General features: G+C 38.2%; 1 protein-coding gene across 2 annotated transcripts; it reads left to right on the top strand.

Annotated features, from left to right (window-relative positions):
* The first annotated feature begins 3,102 nt into the window (after positions 1-3,102).
* Positions 3,103-15,133, top strand: LOC126609858 (sulfite exporter TauE/SafE family protein 3-like). Of its 2 annotated transcripts, XM_050277789.1 has the most exons (12): positions 3,103-3,503; positions 11,954-12,113; positions 12,693-12,893; positions 12,981-13,042; positions 13,134-13,161; positions 13,244-13,338; positions 13,410-13,496; positions 13,608-13,658; positions 13,863-14,084; positions 14,327-14,420; positions 14,541-14,681; positions 14,770-15,133. In XM_050277789.1, exons 1-12 carry the CDS (start codon positions 3,447-3,449, stop codon positions 14,853-14,855), a joined length of 1,284 nt encoding a protein of 427 aa, XP_050133746.1. In that variant the 5' UTR covers positions 3,103-3,446; the 3' UTR covers positions 14,856-15,133. The 2 variants fall into 2 exon arrangements, with proteins under 2 accessions (XP_050133746.1, XP_050133747.1); XM_050277790.1 differs by lacking the exons at positions 3,103-3,503; positions 11,954-12,113 and adding an exon at positions 12,144-12,577.
* Positions 15,134-18,802: the final 3,669 nt, after the last annotated feature.

The raw sequence follows: 18,802 nt of genomic DNA, 5'->3' as shown, positions 1-18,802 counted from the left end.
AATAATCATGTTGCTAGAAATAACTTGCATATAACTGGAAGTATACAACATATTGAAAAGACAAAACTAAAGCAAAGAAGGTCGGGCAAGGTTAAACCTTATCGGGTAAGGTTGCTCGTCTTGCAGGTCCCTATCTTTGTAGTTTTGTCAAAGGTCTGAAAGCTTAGAGGGGTAGAGAGAGAGATTACAAAAGATGAATCGATACTACAGCAAGGTTGAACAAGGTAGCAGAGCTATTACAAAAGGTTGAAGAGAGGGTTATCCCGAAAGGGATGGAGGTTTATCCCGAAAGGGATGAAGGCTAACTACAGCTTTGTTTTGAAGGCAGATCTGGCTTTGAGCAGAGTTTGTGCTTGCATTTGTTTGTTTGATTGAGTGTCCTTAATCCTTGATTTTCTTTCTTTTTATATAGACAACTCGGCTTGGCCTTTGGTAGCAGCAGCTTTGCCCGAATGCGGTTTGAGGGTGATGACTCATCAGCTATTTTACATGTAATGCCACCATAAAGTACTTTATGGGCTGTGTAGCTGACCAGCCTACACCACTTGGCCTTTGGGTAGGTAAGCAAGTGGTCTTCATGAGCTGCATCAAGTCAGAAAAGGCCTTCTCCTGCCTTCTGGGCTTCGACTGGGCTTCGACTATCTTCCCTTTCGGGCCTCCTTTTGGGCCAACTCCTTTCTTGAGCCCAAAGTTCAAGTTTTGATCCAAACAGGTGTGTTAATAGAAGACTCTATAGCTCTTGATGCAAATGAGGTTGCCAATCGTTTTACTTGCTTTGGGTTGTCCGGTGTTACAAAGAGGATTTGGTTTGAGGAACCACCAAACTTTCTTATTCAGCTTTATTTGAGGAATGTAACTACTTCAATATAATTCACAGGGTTTCTTGGTTCACTTCAACGGAAGCGCTCTATCAGGGCCCTAGCCTTTTTCAATTTCTTTGAGCACATGACGAGGTCGGTTACTTGTGCACTAAGTCATAGTTTGGGTTCTCATATGTAGTCTGTCTTGCTTAATTTTCTATGTTTCAGCCCTTATTTTCTCTCTTCCACTAGTGACCTCTCATGTCATTAGTATATTACTTTTTTAAGAAAACCTCGATAGTACAAGCTAGGAGGTGTTTATCATTAGTATAATATATATATATATATATATATATATATATATAATTATGAAATGTTCCATTTACGTATATTTCCATATGGGAAAATTGGAGCAATAATATTTTGAGCTTTGGCCCAATTAATACCCAAGTTTGTTTTTATGTGGAACAATGTGTCATTTTGAATAATTCTGTTAGAAATTTCATTCAAAATAAAGAGTTTAAAGGGACAACAAATAGATGGAAGTTCTAACTAAATTAGAACAAAGCATATATATCAAATGTTATTACTACCAGTTTTGAATTTGATTCACCTTTTTGTAATTTTAGCAATCAATAGCATTTCCCCCTAATAAAAATAACGTGCATTTCGTTCACCAAATAAACATGTGGAGTTTCCCAAACAAAAAAAAGTGGATGTCCTTGAAAATAGAGAATTTTGTGGCTTGTATCTTGTCGTTCACTGAGATCAAACAATGGAGCTTCTCAAAGAAGGATGAGGATCCTCTCCTGAGCTAAGGATGAGGATCCTCCTCATCAATCAGTGTGGACCGTTGGATGAAAATTCAACGACTACAAACAGAAAGGTTTCTTTAAAATTATAATAATTGTAACCGTTTGATTTTCATTCAACGACCTACATCTCTTGATAAGGAGGATCCTCATCCTTAGCTCATGAGAGGATCCTGGTCCCTCAAACAATACCATCTCCCATCAAAAGCTGTCAAATAAAATTGGTAAAATTATTAATTGAGAAACAGACAGACCCTTGCATGAATTATCATTTTCATTAAAAAAGAATGAAAAGACTGATTTGTCGTTTGACTCCTCAGGCCAGCTTCTCTGTCACTTATGATAATAACTAGCGTTCATGCGCGTACTTACGTGCTTTCAGAAAATATTTTTTGAATCATAACATGTTATATGTGATTTATACTTTTTAAATATATTTATATGAATAAATTGATAAAAGGAAAGTTAAATATTTGAAGTAAAAGAATAATTTTAGATCATACTAGAAAAAATCCCTAATAAACCAATTAAAGCAGCCGAATTTAGATAATAAAATCGATCTTTATAGAATTTACATTAAGAATAGAGAAAATAATATTTAATAAACGATTGATTAAATCACATTATTGCTAACTCATTGTGAGGCTAAGCCCACACCCTCCCTCTTAGTGTAGATAATATCGTTTGTAAAAAAAAAACAATCATTTGACTATTAATTTAATCATATTACTATCCGCGTACAGAAGCCTTTTTTTATAACCCGCATTACACGCCTCTTAAGATGTTTTGAACGTGTTTGAAAATAGAGAAAATAATATTTAATAAACAACTGATTGAATCACATTATTGCTAGCCCATTATGAGGCTAAGCCCACCCCCTAATGTAGATAATATCGTTTGTTAAAAAAATAAACATTTGACAATTAATTTAATCACATTATTATACGTGTGCGAGAGGCTTTTTTTATAACTGACACTACGCACCTCTTAAGTGTTTAAAAATTGAGAAATAATATTTAATAAACAGCCGCTTGCAAAAGGTATTTTTTGAATCACAACGCGTTACGAGCGACTTAGACATTTTAAATGTATTTATATGCGTGAATTGCCTCAATATTTTTTTATTTCATTATTTTCTTTTTTTTACCACCAGCGCGTAATGCTTCTTAAAATGTTTTGAACACAGCATTTATGATTTTTCTTATTTTTTATTTTATTTTTCTTCCCCATCATGTGGGCACCATCAACTTTGTCATTTGTTTATTCTTTTCTCTTCCTATTTATATTTATATTATATTTTATGATGATCAAATTACCAACTTACCCTTGCATGATTTGATATATTATTTTGGACAAATTTTGATTTTTTTTGGTTGAGGGGCAGTTTGGTCCAATTACTTATTGTCGAAGCCCTGGACACCAAAATGGAGCTCTGGCTTTATATATAAGAGATATATAGAAGAAAATTCAGTTCTTTGTTTGTGTTGGTGATAATATCATGCAAAAAAAAAAAATATATATATATATGTATGCTTGCATCAATTATCTCTTGGTATTTTTTAGTCTTTCAGATTTTTAAATCGCTCGATCGATCCAAGAGGTTTTGGTTTGAGCAAGTTAGATCTTCTTGGGGGTAAGCTATCTCTCCATCCATGGCAGCAGCAGAAGGTGGTTAGAATGGTGGGTTACATTCACTGTGACTGGTTTTCTTGTTGTAACTTCAGTAACTGCAGCTTCTTCAGCACCACAAGAAACCTTGGAACAAGAGCATCAGCATGCTTCCATTTACATTAACGGGAGCCAAACGTTTCAGTCTCACAATTTTGAGACCAGAATGTTAAACTTTTTGTGGCAACTTGGTCGGTTATTCAGTTATGAGCATGTTTGGCCTGTAAGTGTCACATTTCATTCCCTAATTCTCTTTTTCTTCTGTTACTCCCTTGTTCTCTGGTGATTTTTCAAACTATATTTTGTAATTTATTTTTTCATATAAAAAGTGTTTTGGGCTCTGACAAATGAGCCTACGGAGCTTTTGTTTCAAAATTCGAAGACATGTTTTTTTTAATTTTTTTAAGGAGAATATCTGGTGGCAAGCCACGGTTACATGACTCTTCCAGACCTAAAAAGACTCTGGGGAGACATGTTTTAATGCAAGCTTTCCTTAATCTGTTAAACACTATTTACACATTCAGCCCCAACACACAAATGTGGCTTTTCAAGTTAGCACAAACTTCGTAGAAAATGTTTATTGAGAAGTAGGGTAAGTTTCCAATAGGAGTGCCAATGGATTGGATTTTAACCAGAATCCGATGTAATGTTCTATTGTTTAGACACGATATGTATAATTCTTTGAGTTCAAACAACCATTTTTGACCAGAATCCACTTAACTAGATACAGTTTAATGATATTCTTATTCATTTGTTACTGAGAGATTTTAAATACGAATTTTGTTAAATAATGAGTTCGATCCCAATATATTTCTTCACCCTTTAATGTAAATATATCGTTGTGTAAACAAAAACCAATCCCAATTATATTGAATTTAACAAATCCGATTACCGACAAAAAAATTACCTAAAAAAAGTTTTAATCTTTGTCATCATTAACCTCTCCATCAAAATTTTGTTAAAACATTATTGATATCAGCATAAATCTAAGTTCAATGCTATTTTAGTCCACTGAGCAAAAAATAATTAACATAAAATATAATAAATGTATAACAATTTGGTAAATTAACACTAGCCTCTTGAAAATTGGCCTTTTTATGTTAATTTGTTTTTAGATTTATATTAAACTACGTGGTTTTTTTTAATTAAATTAGATTTTAAGTTCATTCAAAATGTTATGAATGTACTATTTTGTCCGTCATCAATTAAATGGTAATGTTTTGAATTTCTAAAAAATGGATGGTATTTTTGATATTTCAAATGTTTCACCATTTTGTTGCTCTCACTTTATATATAGAGAAAAAAAAAGTGATAAATTTGCTGTATTTAAGGGTAATCAAGTAGTAGTGAACACTTTGGCAAAACATGATGCTATGAGCTTTAGTTTTTCTTGGTGAGATTCACCTCCTGTTTTTGTTTCTCCTTTTTGTGATAGATATTGGTTGGGCGGTGCTAAATAATTGATGCTAAATTGGCACATTTTAAAATATTAGGAGGGTTTATAAGTGCATATTGTTGTTATTCTAGTCCAATGTTTGTAATAATTCCTAAAATTTAGTATGAGTTGTCTCTAGTCTCGTCATATGTGAGTTTGATGATTTCACTATAGGCTAGTTTCCTCGTTGGGTTGTCGATCTGGTGGTTCACCAAAGTATCGGAGGTGACCTGCTTGTGGTCGATGTACTGTTAAATAATGCTAGCTTTGGGATTATATATAAGATAATTTGTTGATGTAGAACAAATGGTGGAATGGATCGAGGAGGAGATGGAACGTCGGAAGACAAAAGGACGCAATCATAAAAGGGGTGTTAATTTCCCATAAAAGTGGCTTGAGCCACTTTTCGCAGAAACTTGTTAAAATAATTCTCCTACAAAAGTGGCTTGAGCCATCTTTTGCAGAAAGTCATCAAGACAACAGCCTACTAATAAATGGAGTCTTTTGGGGTTTCAAGGGCTTTATTATATGTTAGTTATTTTCATTTTAATTCCCTAAGTCTTTTGAGTTTCCCAAAAGGTTGTAAAAGGCTTATTTAAGCCATGGCTTTGTAATCATTTAGACATCTTTCAAGCAATTAATCAAATTATCCTTTGGGTTTCTATCAACTGGTGGACTCCAGTAACTTTGTTCTACAAGGGATTACGCTGGTAACCCTTTCATTGCTTCGTGCTGTGTCAATTGGTACCAGAGCGGGTTCCTCCCATCTTGGCATCGTTGATTATCCTATCTATCCATGGGTGATCGTGATCGTGAACCTGCTCCTATCACTCGAGCAGACTTGGATGCTCAAGCTGAACATATTACAAACTTGACTACTCAAATTGGAGAACTTCGTGAGATGTTGGTCCAAGCCATCGGTCCAAATAATCATAGAGCTGCTGGAGTCAATAATCTGCGAATTCCTAGGCTCCGTGTTCAAGACAGCGAATCGGAGTCCGAAGAAGAAGATGTGGAACCACACCCAGCTAACAATCCATATCATCAAAACCGCAACAACTTTGATGACTTTCGGATTAAGGCCGACATTCCAACTTTTGCGGGAAACCTTAAAATCGAAGATTTCCTGGATTGGCTAGTTGAAGTAGAAAGATTCTTTGATGTCATGGAGGTTCCCGAAACAAAGATGGTGAAGATGGTGGCCTTCCGTCTCAAAGCAACTACTGCTGTTTGGTGGGATCAATTACAAAATACCCGGCAGAGGCAAGGAAAGAATCGAATCCGCACTTGGAGAAAAATGAAGCAACTCTTGATGGATCGTTTCTTACCTGCGTCCAAGGCAATAGAAACGTGACTGATTATACGGATGATTTCATGAGACTTGCGGAGAGAAACAATCTGATGGAGACAGAAAATCAAAGGGTTGCAAGGTTCGTGAATGAATTGAAACCCTCCATTCAAGAAAAGATTGGGCTGCAAAATCTATGGAGTTTGCAAGAGGCCATTAACATGGCCTTGAAGGCGGAGATAATAGAGAAAGAAAGGTTACAAACCTCTTTCCGGAGGAATGTGACAGAGCATTTTGAAAACCCTGTTGTCTCGTCCACCGACAAAGGGAAATCTGTGCCACAAAGTTAGGGAGAATTGAAACCTTCAAGTTTTCCTTCTCGAGTGTCAAATGAAGGGAGTAGCAAAACTTTTAACAAGGGGCAGAATAGAAACCAACCTCCAAGGGAGATTCCGTATGCCAAGCCTATGGGAGACATTTGTTATCGTTGCAACAAAATTGGGCATCGATCTAACGTTTGTCCTGAATGGAGACAAGCCAACTTGTTGGATGCTGAAAGGGACCAAGAAGAAGTTGGTGATGACGACTATGAAGGCGTTGAATTCGCAAATGAAGAAGGAATGGATCACCTCGTTTTGGTGTTGCAACGGGTTCTTTTAACACCAAAAGAGGATGGGCAACGACATTGCATTTTTCGTTCTCTTTGCTCCATCAACAGCAAAGTTTGCGAAGTGATTGTAGACAATGGAAGTTGTGAAAATTTTGTGGCCAAGAAAGTGGTGGAGCGTTTACAGCTACCAACGAAGCCTCATCTCACCCCATACTCACTTGGATGGGTGAAGAAAGGACCTTCCGTCTATGTCACAGAAACTTGCCGTGTCCCACTTTCCATTGGTAAGCATTACCGTGATGAAGTACTTTGTGATGTTATTGATATGGATGCTTGTCATATACTATTAGGGAGACCGTGGCAGTTTGATGTGGATTCGACATTGAATGGTCGAGATAATGTGGTGTTGTTTACTTGGAATAATCAGAAGATTGTGATGGCTCATGTTTCGCCCTCTGAAGTACCAAAAGCAAAGAATACTAGTTTCCTCACTCTAATTAGTGATAAGCAGGAGATTGAAGGGGCCATAAAAGAAGTAGATTCTTTCTTTCCGATCGTGATGAAGAGACTATTGACAGAAAACAAAGAAGAGGAACAAATCTCTTTAGAAGTGCAACAATTATTGGAGGAATTTCATGAACTCATTTCTGACGAGTTGCCTAACGAGCTTCCTCCCATGAGGAACATCCAACATCAAATTGATTTGGTACCTGGAGCTAGCCTACCAAATCTTCCCCATTATCGAATGAGCCCTGCAGAAAATGAGATTTTGAGGGAACAAATTGAAGACTTGCTGCGAAAGGGGTTTATCCGAGAAAGTATGAGCCCTTGTGCAGTACCTGCCCTATTGGTTCCAAAGAAAGACAAGGAAAAGAAAAAGGCATGGCGTATGTGTGTAGACAGCCGAGCTATTAACCGAATCACCATCAAATACAGATTTCCAATACCTCAGTTAGATGACATGCTAGATGTGCTTGAAGGTTCGAAATTATTTTCAAAAATTGACCTTCGCAATGGCTACCATCAAATTCGAATCAGGTCTGGAGATGAGTGGAAAACAGCGTTCAAGAGCAAAGATGGACTGTTCGAGTGGCTAGTGATGCCATTTGGATTGTCTAATGCGCCGAGTACCTTCATGAGGCTTATGAATCAGGTTCTTCGTCCCTTTATTGGTCTCTTTGTTGTGGTTTACTTTGATGACATCTTAATCTATAGCAAGACCAGAGAAGAACACATGATGCATTTGAGACACATTTTGGGTGTTTTGAAAGAAAATAAATTGTATATGAATATCAAGAAATGCATATTTTGTACAAGTAAATTGCTATTTCTAGGATTTGTGGTTGGTGAAAATGGTATTCAGGTGGATGATGAGAAGACTAAGGCCATCCGAGAATGGCCAACTCCGAAGTCCGTCTCCGACGTGAGGAGTTTCCATGGCTTGGCTACTTTTTATCGGAGATTTGTGCGGCATTTTAGCACCATCACCGCACCCATTACAGAATGTTTGAAGAAAGGCAAGTTTTGTTGGGGAGATGAACAAGAACAAAGCTTTGTTTTGATCAAAGAGAAGCTTTGTACTGCTCCAGTGTTAGCTCTTCCAAATTTTGAGAAAGTATTTGAAGTTGAATGTGATGCAAGTGGAGTGGGAGTGGGTGCTGTCCTTTCCCAAGAGAAGAGACCTATAGCTTTTTTCTTTGAAAAGCTAAGTGAAGCCCGTAAAAAATGGAGCACTTATGATCAGGAGTTTTATGCGGTGATTCGAGCTCTAAAACAATGGGAACACTATCTCATTCAGAAAGAATTTGTGCTATTCACGGATCATCAAGCCTTGAAGTTTATTAACAATCAGAAGCATGTTAATAAAATGCATATCAGATGGGTAACGTTCTTGCAAAAATTTCCATTTGTTATCAAGCACAAATCTGGAGCTCAAAACCGTGTTGCCAATGCCTTGAGTAGACGAGCATCATTGCTAATCACTCTTTCCCAAGAAGTTGTGGGTTTCGAGTGCTTAAAGGAGTTGTATGCAACCGATGATGATTTTCAGGAAATATGGAGGAAATGCATTAATCATGAACCTATGGCAGATTACTCTATCAACGAAGGTTTTCTGTTCAAAGGTAACCAATTACGTGTTCCTGTCTCTTCCTTGCGGGAAAAGCTTCTTCGAGATTTGCATGGAGGAGGATTAAGCGGTCATCTTGGTCGTGACAAGACAATAACAAGTTTGGAAGAAAGGTACTTTTGGCCACAATTAAAACGGGATGTTGGAGCCATTGTGAGGAAGTGTTACACTTGTCAGGTTTCAAAGGGGCAAGTCCAAAATATGGGCCTTTACATGCCTTTACCCGTTCCTAACGCAAAGAGGAGTGGATTCAGTTTTTGTGGTGGTTGACAGGTTCTCCAAGATGGCTCATTTCATTGCTTGTAGAAAGACCGCTGATTCATCAAACATAGCCAAACTGTTTTTCAGGGAGGTTGTTCGATTGCATGGGGTACCTAAGTCCATCACTTCTGATCGAGACACCAAGTTCTTGAGTCATTTCTGGATTACATTATGGAGAATGTTTGGGACTACTTTGAATCGAAGTACTACTGCATATCCCCAAACTGATGGACAAACAGAGGTCACAAATAGGACTCTTGGTAACATGGTTCGAAGCATTTGTGGAAACAAAACAAAACAATGGGACTATGCCCTACCTCAGATGAAGTTTGCTTATAATAGTGTTGTGCATCGTGCTACTAGAAAGTCACCATTTTCTATTGTTTACACTGCCACTCCTCATCACGTGGTGGATTTGGTGAAGCTATCTAGGGGACATGAACTTAGCATTGCTGCAGAAAATATGGCTGAAGATGTGGTGGCAATTCGTGATAAGGTCAAGCAACGGCTTGAACAAACCAATATTAAGTATAAGGAAGCAGTGGACAAACATCGGCGGGTTAAAGTGTTTAAGGAAGGAGATTCTGTCATGGTGTTCCTGAGAAGAGAACGATTCCCCGTTGGAACTTACAGCAAGTTAAAGCCACGAAAGTATGGTCCATTCAAAGTTATCAAGCGAATTAATGACAATGCCTATGTTATTGATTTGCCGGAGTCTATGGGAATTTCCAATACTTTCAACGTTGCTGATTTGTATACCTTCAATGATGATGAAGTTCTTTATCCTGATCATAACTCGGGGTCGAGTTCTTTTGAAGTGGAAGGGACTAATGTAGAACAAATGATGGAATGGATCGAGGAGGAGATGGAACGTCAGAAGACAAAAGGACACAATCATAAAAGGGGTGTTAATTTCCCATAAAAGTGGCTTGAGCCACTTTTCGCAGAAACTTGTTAAAATAATTCTCCTATTATGGGAAATTAACACCCCTTTTATGATTGCGTCCTTTTGTCTTCCGACGTTCCATCTCCTCCTCGATCCATTCCACCATTTGTTCTACATCATTTGTAGTCGCTATGTCTTTTTATGCATATATAGTCCAGATGAAATCATGATATTTTACGATCTCATAATTGGTGTGAGAGCTTTCATCTCTCATGTGATCTTGTAGCACTAGGTTATTGGTTCCTAAATATCCTCCGTCTCTTTCAGCATTTTGTTACATCTGGAATTATTATTAGTGTAGTTTCAGATTTTTGTTTTTAAGCCCTCCTATTAAAGTCTTGTTCTTCTGGTATTGAATCCTATATTCTGCCCTATCATGAATAAAAAATGTCATTTTTCTTAAGTAAAAAAAAGTCAACATAGTCTACATATAATAAACCACATGTTTTTCTCGTTTGTTTACATGATTGATCGTGTTCTTGTTTATTAACTCCTTCATCTTTGCTTCTCATTATTTTCTTGCATATTTTGATCTAAAATTTTAATATGGGGATTTGGACTCCATGATCTCACAAAATAACAAGACAATGATGTGTGAGAAGATTTAATTGTTTAGAGCATTACAATCCTTGAGAAACTTTTTTTTTTGTGCTAAATTAAAAACAACATCATTATGATCATAAGTAAAAGAAGAAAAAAAGCACTTTCCCACCTGGAGAAAAGAAAAATCTCTTTTATCTATTCACTTGTCATGCTTTAATTGATTCTTAGTTATAAAATTCTTTCGAGATTCTACAGAGTAAATGAGGTTTTCTCTAAGGTATTGAGTTTGAACTTTGAAGTGTTTATGTCTAAAGTGTGAGTTATCAAGGACTTGTGTACGAAGAAACCTTACGGTAATGAATACTCTAACTTCACACCTCTGAAAATGAAACCTAGCAGAAACAACAAACTTTAAACCATTCCATAGCCGGCCTCCAACTCCCGCTTGGGGCCTGTGGCAGCCACCCTTTCAATTTTCGTTTTTATCCTCCTCCCTCTTGCGTCCTCGCACTGCAATGGCCTTGGTTCCCGATGTGGAGGAGATCTATCTCCAGGCGTTTTGTCATTCCCCGCAACTACAATTGTCCCGATCCCCTTCAAGGATCAGTGGAGCAACTTGCCACCTACTGGTGGTGTGGACGGAACTCTGTTTTCGGGTTTTGTTCCATGTTTCAAGGTCCTACTCCTCTGATTTGGGGTTTTTGGGATCAAATTTGGGGTTCTTGGGGTCGACTTTGGGGCTCTGCACTTAACACCTCCAATGCTTCAAATTTGCTATCCAATTCCTCATACCCGCCATTGCCTTCCACTCCAATTTTGGGGTATTTCATCTCATCTCTTGTTTGTTGCTTCCAGTCAAAGACAACTATATGTTGTCACTCCTACAAAGGTCTGGTATCTCTTTAGAATGGTACCTGACCTTTTTGGTTACTAATTGGTTTAGGGCATTGGCTTGCCTTTTATGTGTTTGTGTTTGTCTGAGGACTGGATTTATGGCATCTGGAATAGGTTCAGTTCTTCCTGATCTGCAGTTTGGGCTCTTTTTCATTAGCGTTGAAGCATTGGTGGGTTTTGTTATTGCACTATGTGGTGATATCCCTCGGTTTTTCTGTTCGCTGGTCGTCTCCGTCATTTCTGTGGCGATAGAGGTAGCGGGTGATTCTCATCTTACGGTTATTAGATTTTTCAATAGGGTCACTTTTGGGCCTCTTCGGGTGGGCCTTCACTTTTGGGCCGAGCCACATTGTTTGTAATTTTTTATGCTTTAGGTATAAACTTAAACCTTAACTCATGCAATGAATGCATAAGTGATGTCTCATTTGTACCTACCCCATTTATGAGGCTATTGTCTTTGTATTGGGTTAGTTTGGACTTTGTAATAAAATTCCTACTTGACCACAAAATTTGAGGGGCAGTAATTTTCAAAATTTGACTTAATGTGGGGGTGAAATTGGATATACAGGAAATGACTATTGGGTGGAAAATTGTGGTGGGTACAATAATTGGATTTCTAGGGTCTGCTTTTGGTACTGTAGGTGGAGTTGGTGGGGGTGGCATTTTTGTTCCAATGCTCACCTTGATTATTGGATTTGATCAGAAATCATCAACAGCTATATCAAAGTGTAAGGCCTTGCAACTTTCTCATTATTGTTCTTTCCTTTTGAGTTTTCACCTGCCGCATATTCCTCATACTTTCCACAATTTATCATTTAAGGAACTATTATTGGTACTCCAAAAATCTAATTGTGCCCTCCTTATAAAAGCATTTTTCTTTCTAAATATAGAAATTTAGTTTTATACTAATAGAATCTTCATGCAATATTGAAACCAAATCTATTATCCCTCAAGTTAAGTTGCTAGGAAATTCATTAGTTAACAATGTATGCCAAGCTAACACCCTTTGATGTGCAACCCCATCCTGCACGTGAGAGTTGATGACGAATAGAAACATGTTGGTTCTTTAATACCTGGTAGCGACAACCATTAGACAACAAAAGCTTCAGATGTTTCGAATGAGCCAGCAATGTCAACACCAATCTAATAATTTCAATTAGATTCATTAATGTTTCGTTTTGCCAAATGATAGGTGTGGAATTTTCTTATGCACTTCTAATCCATAAACTTGATGGATATGAAAATTTTCTACATTTTCCTTTCGAATGTAACTGAATACAATTTCGAGTGCTTGTGTGGTTGGTCAGGTATGATCACAGGTGCTGCAATTTCATCTGTGTTCTACAATCTAAGGCTAAGGCATCCGACACTTGATCTCCCCCTCATCGACTATGACTTGGCACTTCTTTTCCAACCAATGCTTGTGCTTGGGATCAGTATTGGAGTTGCTTTCAATGTCATATTTGCTAACTGGATGATCACAGTGTTATTAATCATTACTTTCTTAGGTAAGAATCATAGGAAACTATGAATTCATTAGTTTCATCAACTGGACAACTTCTTCGATTCGTATAGTGATCAGATTTTGATGACAGCCACATCAAGTAGGGCATTCTTCAAGGGCATTGAGACATGGAAAAAAGAAACTATAGTAAAGGTCATCTTAATTTTGTTAGTTCAATTTGTACATATGAGACATAATTTAATTCATCCCTGCATCTTGGCTCAACTAGTTTTCAAATTTTCAGGAGGCTGCTAGACGGATGCAGTCAAATTGTAAGTTGATCATCATATTTTTCTTTGTTAGCATTAGCCTTGCACCAATTCAAATTAGATGCCGGAAATTTTTTTTATGCAGGTGATGATGCTAGTGCAGAAGTTGAGTACAAGCCTCTACCCGGTGGCCCAAGCAATGGCACTCCAACAGAAACCGGGGAATCCAAAAGAACAGAGGTAGGATTCCTTGCGGCCTGAGATTTCCTTGATGCATGGTTTTAGAGACTGACATTCTTTAACCTTCTCAGGTTTCTATCTTTGAGAATCTTTACTGGAAGGAACTTCTGATTCTTTTTGCTGTCTGGATTATAATTCTTGTATTGCAGATCGCTAAGGTAATACCTACAATGTCGATGGTTTTCGTTATAAGATCACGATTTGTACTTCCCTTTGCTTCTATTTTATGCGTTGAATCTGATATTTCAGAAACTTGTCTGTTGACGCAGAATTATACCACAACTTGTTCAGCTGCATATTGGGCATATAATCTCTTGCAGGTACCTACCCTTCATGTCCCTTATAATTAGAAGAAACCATAAGTCTTCATTTTCCATTTTTTTCGTGCTTCAAACACTATGATCATTTTCGTGCTTCAAACACGATGATCATTTGTGCTTGAACTAATGATTTTTTATTTTTTTATTTTGGTTCAAAACCGTGATATTTGTTTGGCATTATTTTTTCCTCAAATGAATTCTTAGATCCCCGTGGCTTTCGGAGTAACTATATTCGAGGCAGTTAAACTGTACAAAGGACATAGAGTGATTGCGTCCCGGGCAGAATCAAACACAAATTGGACAGTAAACCAGCTTGTTCTTTGTAGTGCCTGTGGTATCACAGCCGGTATAGTTGGTGGATTGCTTGCTCTTGGTGGAGGGTTCATTTTAGGTCCTGTTTTTCTGGAGCTAGGAATCCCACCTCAGGTGAATTTTATACTTGTGGAGTAGCTGATTTCATATTTACTGAATTTACTGATTCCGGTTCAATTCAAAAACTTGAAATACATATTATTATAGACGGAAGATCATTGAGGTCAGTTTTAACCGTAAAACACAACGAGAAGTGCGAAAACCTCACTTAGAACAGCTACGAATTTTACACACAGCAGCATGATTTTCACTTTCCCTAGTCAAAACTGGCTCATTGATTGAGAACTTTGATGCAGGTCTCAAGTGCCACAGCCACATTTGCCATGACATTTTCCGCCTCCATGTCTGTTGTAGAATACTACCTCCTAAAACGATTTCCGATTCCTTATGGTAATCGTCTTAGCCATCCAAGTTTCTGCCAATAAAAAAAAAAAATTGAATGGTAGGGAGAGGAAATTTGTTTATTTATTTTTCAATAATTTGATGTTGGCTTAAAAATTTCTCATGCAGCTCTCTACTTTACTGCTGTGGCCACATTTTCAGCCCTAGTAGGGCAATATGTGGTGAGAAAGGTAGTCAGTATTTTTGGGAGAGCATCTATAATTATCTTCATTCTTGCCTTCACAATCTTTGTGAGTGCAATATCACTAGGTATGTATTACTGCCCGTGAAATCGATTCTGTCTTTTTATTTTCCACTTAGTGATAAATGGGTGCTTAATTTGCTCTTAATTTCACAGGTGGAGTTGGAATAGCAGATATGATTGAAAAGATTAAGCACAAAGAGTACATGGGATTTGAAAACATCTGCACTTATGATGCCTAGTTTTGGTAACTTCTTCTGCCTTCACTTCTCCCCATCTCATATGCGGTATGAAGGTAGGAGGGAAGAGAAATGAACTGTCCTCCCTACTCTTTCAAGTTTCAAATGCACTCTTCCCTTGCATGATAAGTTAGCGAATTTCCATTCTTGAGCAGCAATTTTGCTCATTTAGAAGACAATTTTTTTAATTTGGTTCGTATGTTCTTCCTAATGACGTATGGCATTTGTGTTAAATAATTCATTTGTTATATAAGGAGAAATAGAACTGATGAATTTCCTAATTTGATCTCTAGCAACTTCCTTGATGGATGTGATTTCCTGAAACTAGAGAAAGCATCTTGTATCCTTTTATATTTATAGAGGATGTGGACTAAACATTGAAGAGGCCGGGCATATATAGAATGTGAACCAACCTCGGGAACAGAGAATTCTACCATGCAACCCGTAATGTATCCCATTTTCTCTTTATCTCTCATGTCACTTGATCAAGTCAAAATCACAACATACAAGAATTTACCAATTCAGTATTGGGAAAGGTTTTAAAAGATGTTAGGCGCTAGTCGGACGGCGAGTTAGGACCTAGCGCCTAGACGGATTTAAGTAAATTTATTATATATTGTATAAATAAGTGTCCATTTATATTTGTGTTAATATATAAATTGCAAAACAAAATGACATACAAGTTATAAAGTATTAGAACATGTTGAAAACATGGAAAAAAATTAAAGTGCAAAATGAAAATTATTAATTTTCTATCTAAATGAGAATCGTGATGCATCACTAGCGACATTACAAATGGGAATGGGAGATATCAACCAAATGGGGAAGGGGTTGTGTACTTCAATTGATTAGCAGGACTATATATCTTTAATCTGGATCTCCCAAAAGAATATATAGAAAGCTCCACCACTTTCCTTCTTAAAGAGGCCAAATTACTAAATCAAGTCACCACTCAGCAAAAGATTATACACAAAAAGAAAAAGTATATATACACACAGAGATATGTATACGTATACATACGGTACATGTTATGTTTCACGGTCCACCACAAAGAAAATGAAGATTATTGCGTTGATATCGATATAATAACAATAATGACATTATCAACAACATATCAAGATGATACTGCTATTATGGGGCCACTTGTTACAATAATATTGCTATTTGAAAATATCGTTACAATAGCAGTGCTTGAGCCTTTCCTAAGTAATTAACCACTTGTTAGGATGCAAACCTCTATTTTCTATTTAATTAAATCATCTTGAAAGACAGTTGTTTCTATTAATCTTACTGCAAAGCACATTATCCTATTCATATTTCATCACAAGTTTTCTTGGAAATTATTAGATACCTTAAAAATCCTCCTTATTTCATGTAAATGCACGTAGGAAGTGCAATAAGCACCTTCATCATGTTATTCTCGTCATCCATGTCAGTGGTAGAATACTACCTCCTAAAGCGATTTCCAATTCCCTACGGTAAATTTCTCAGCCCTTCCAGTTTACCTTCATAATTAAATTGATGACTACAAGTGTTTAGTTAGAAGGCAATTTCTATCTTCAAATAATCGTAAATGTCGGCTTCTTTCGTTACAATTCTTCAACTTGCAGCTCTCTATTTCGCTGCTGTGGCTGTGGTTTCTGCGATAGGGCAACATGTGGTACGAAAGGTGATTAAGGCAATAGGAAGAGCATCCTTGATCATCTTCATTCTTGACTTCACAATTTTTGTGAGCGCACTGACATTAGGTATGTTAATGCGCCCTTATATTTTTGTAAGGACTTACATGCATGAAACAGGACGTCAAAGTGACAGTGTCCCAGTTTGAAAGCTTAATAACATGTGATTGGTTTGAAATACTGTTACTTTTTAGCGCCCCGTTTCATGTGCTCTCTCCATTTTCACAAATGCAGCCACTGTTTCATGGATTTTCTGTTAATCACATGGCTAATTTGGCATAGCAAATTTGGTCAAAAAGATTGAGCACAAGGAGTACTCTTGGGTTTTGAGAGCACGTGCACAACTCAAAAACCCTAATCCTCAAAATTCTTCACCCTTCTAATCATATACGGGATAATACTATTAGTGTTAATAAAAGTTACAATTAATAATGATTCCTGTGAATGAAACAAAATACAAGTAATAGGAAAGGAGTCACCAAAGTTATAGAAGAGTTGGTTGAGCCGTGGAGTCCTTAAAGTCAATTCCGCGCCCTCTAAAAAAGGTTCGACGTTGCAAAAGGTTAATGCGTGTACGACCTGCAGGATTCAACAACTTATTTTGTTAGACGTGCACTCGTAATAGCAAAACTATTTGAGCCAAAGGCAAAAATCCTCAAGGCTAGATATTTCCCTAACGGTTCTTTTCTTGATGCTATTCGTGGGGGAAGGGCGTCCTGGGGCTGGTCCAGTTTACTTGTTGGTCGCGAAGTTCTCTTGCAGGGAGCCCATTGGCAAATAATGAATGGTAGTACGACCCGTGTGTGGATGGACAGGTGGATTCCCTCTATCCCTGAGGGACATCCATTGCCGATTTCAGCGGTTCCGGTGTCCAGGAATCTGAGAGTGGGTACTCTCATCAGTGACTCTTCGGGTACTTGGGACCTGGACTTCCTTCAGCCTTTCATTTCTCCTGAGGACTTTTCCGCAATCCTGGATACTTGTATTGGTGACCCATTATTGGAGGATCGGCTTGTTTGGCCGGGTACTAGAAATGGGATTTATATTGTGAAGTCAGGATATCACTGGAAGAAAGCTTGCTCGATGCCCTTTACTGGTCGCGGCACCTCCTCCTCCTACTCAATTCATTCTAAGGTTTGGAAAGCTATATGGAAATTGGCGACTCCTCCTAAGATTCGTAATTTTATGTGGAGGGCGTTACATCGTGCCCTTGCTACCATGGATGTGCTGTTTATCCGTCGCTGCTCCCCTTCCCCACTTTGCCCTATTTGCCATGCTCAAGAGGAATCTGTGGAACACTTGTTCTTTTTGTGCCCGTGGGTTGAGCCCATTTGGTTTGGTGGCAGCTTAAGCTATAGGGTGAACAGGGAAAGCTTTTCTTCTTTGGCTGCTTGGCTGGCTTCTTTCTTCGAGGCCCAGTTGGGGTCTAAGGATGAAATAATGCGGCTCCTGTCCTATGCAGCATTTACTTGCTGGCATATTTGGAAGGCCAGGTGTGCTCTTATTTTCAATCAAAAGAAACCATCACCTCAGCAGCTCATTTTGGCTATTTCAAACTCTGTTGGATCTTTTTTGGAGGCCTCTTGTGCGCCTATGGGTCTTGTCCGGTCCTCTCCTCCTGTTTCTCCCTCTTTGGATCGTTGGTCCCCTCCGTATGCCCCTTTCTGGAAAGTGAATGTGGATGCCAGTTGGACAATGTTATCAAAAAAGGGGTTTGCTGGAGTGGTTATTCGGGACCATAAGGGCTGCTTTGTGGCGGCTCAGATGATGGAAATTTTGGCAGCTAATGCTGAAGCGGCGGCGGCTAATGCAATTCTCTGTGGTTGTGAAGTGGCTGTTTCGTTGGGATTGCCTCAGGTAATTTTGGAATCGGATTCGAAGGAGAATATTTCTATTCTGGAGAAGGCGACTTCTTCTGGCAGTTGGGAGGCTTTTCCCATTCGGGCAAAGATTCGTCGGATTGCGGAATCCTTCCAATGTTGCCGCTGGTCTTGGGTTACGAGATCGGCCAACATGACGGCGCACTGTTTGGCGTCAAGAAGAAATACGGAGATGTGCGGTCTAACCTGGATTAACACTCCTCCATCTTCGTTGGTGCATGTTTTGAACAAAGATGGGCTTCCTTGCCCCCCTTAACATTCCTTTTTGGTTCCCTGCAGTGGAGGAGGCGACATCTAGCTCTTGGGGCAGCGTCTGTTGGTGTTTGTACCCTCCTCCTCTGCTTTGTGTCTGTTGTTTCCTTTGTTGCTCCTCTGTGTGGGCTTCCTGTTC

Source organism: Malus sylvestris, chromosome 17 (genome assembly GCF_916048215.2).
Source record: "Malus sylvestris chromosome 17, drMalSylv7.2, whole genome shotgun sequence".
NCBI classification, from domain to species: domain Eukaryota; kingdom Viridiplantae; phylum Streptophyta; class Magnoliopsida; order Rosales; family Rosaceae; genus Malus; species Malus sylvestris.
The sequence above is the reverse complement of the archived record's forward strand: the minus strand, read 5'-3'. Positions and strand labels throughout refer to the sequence as shown.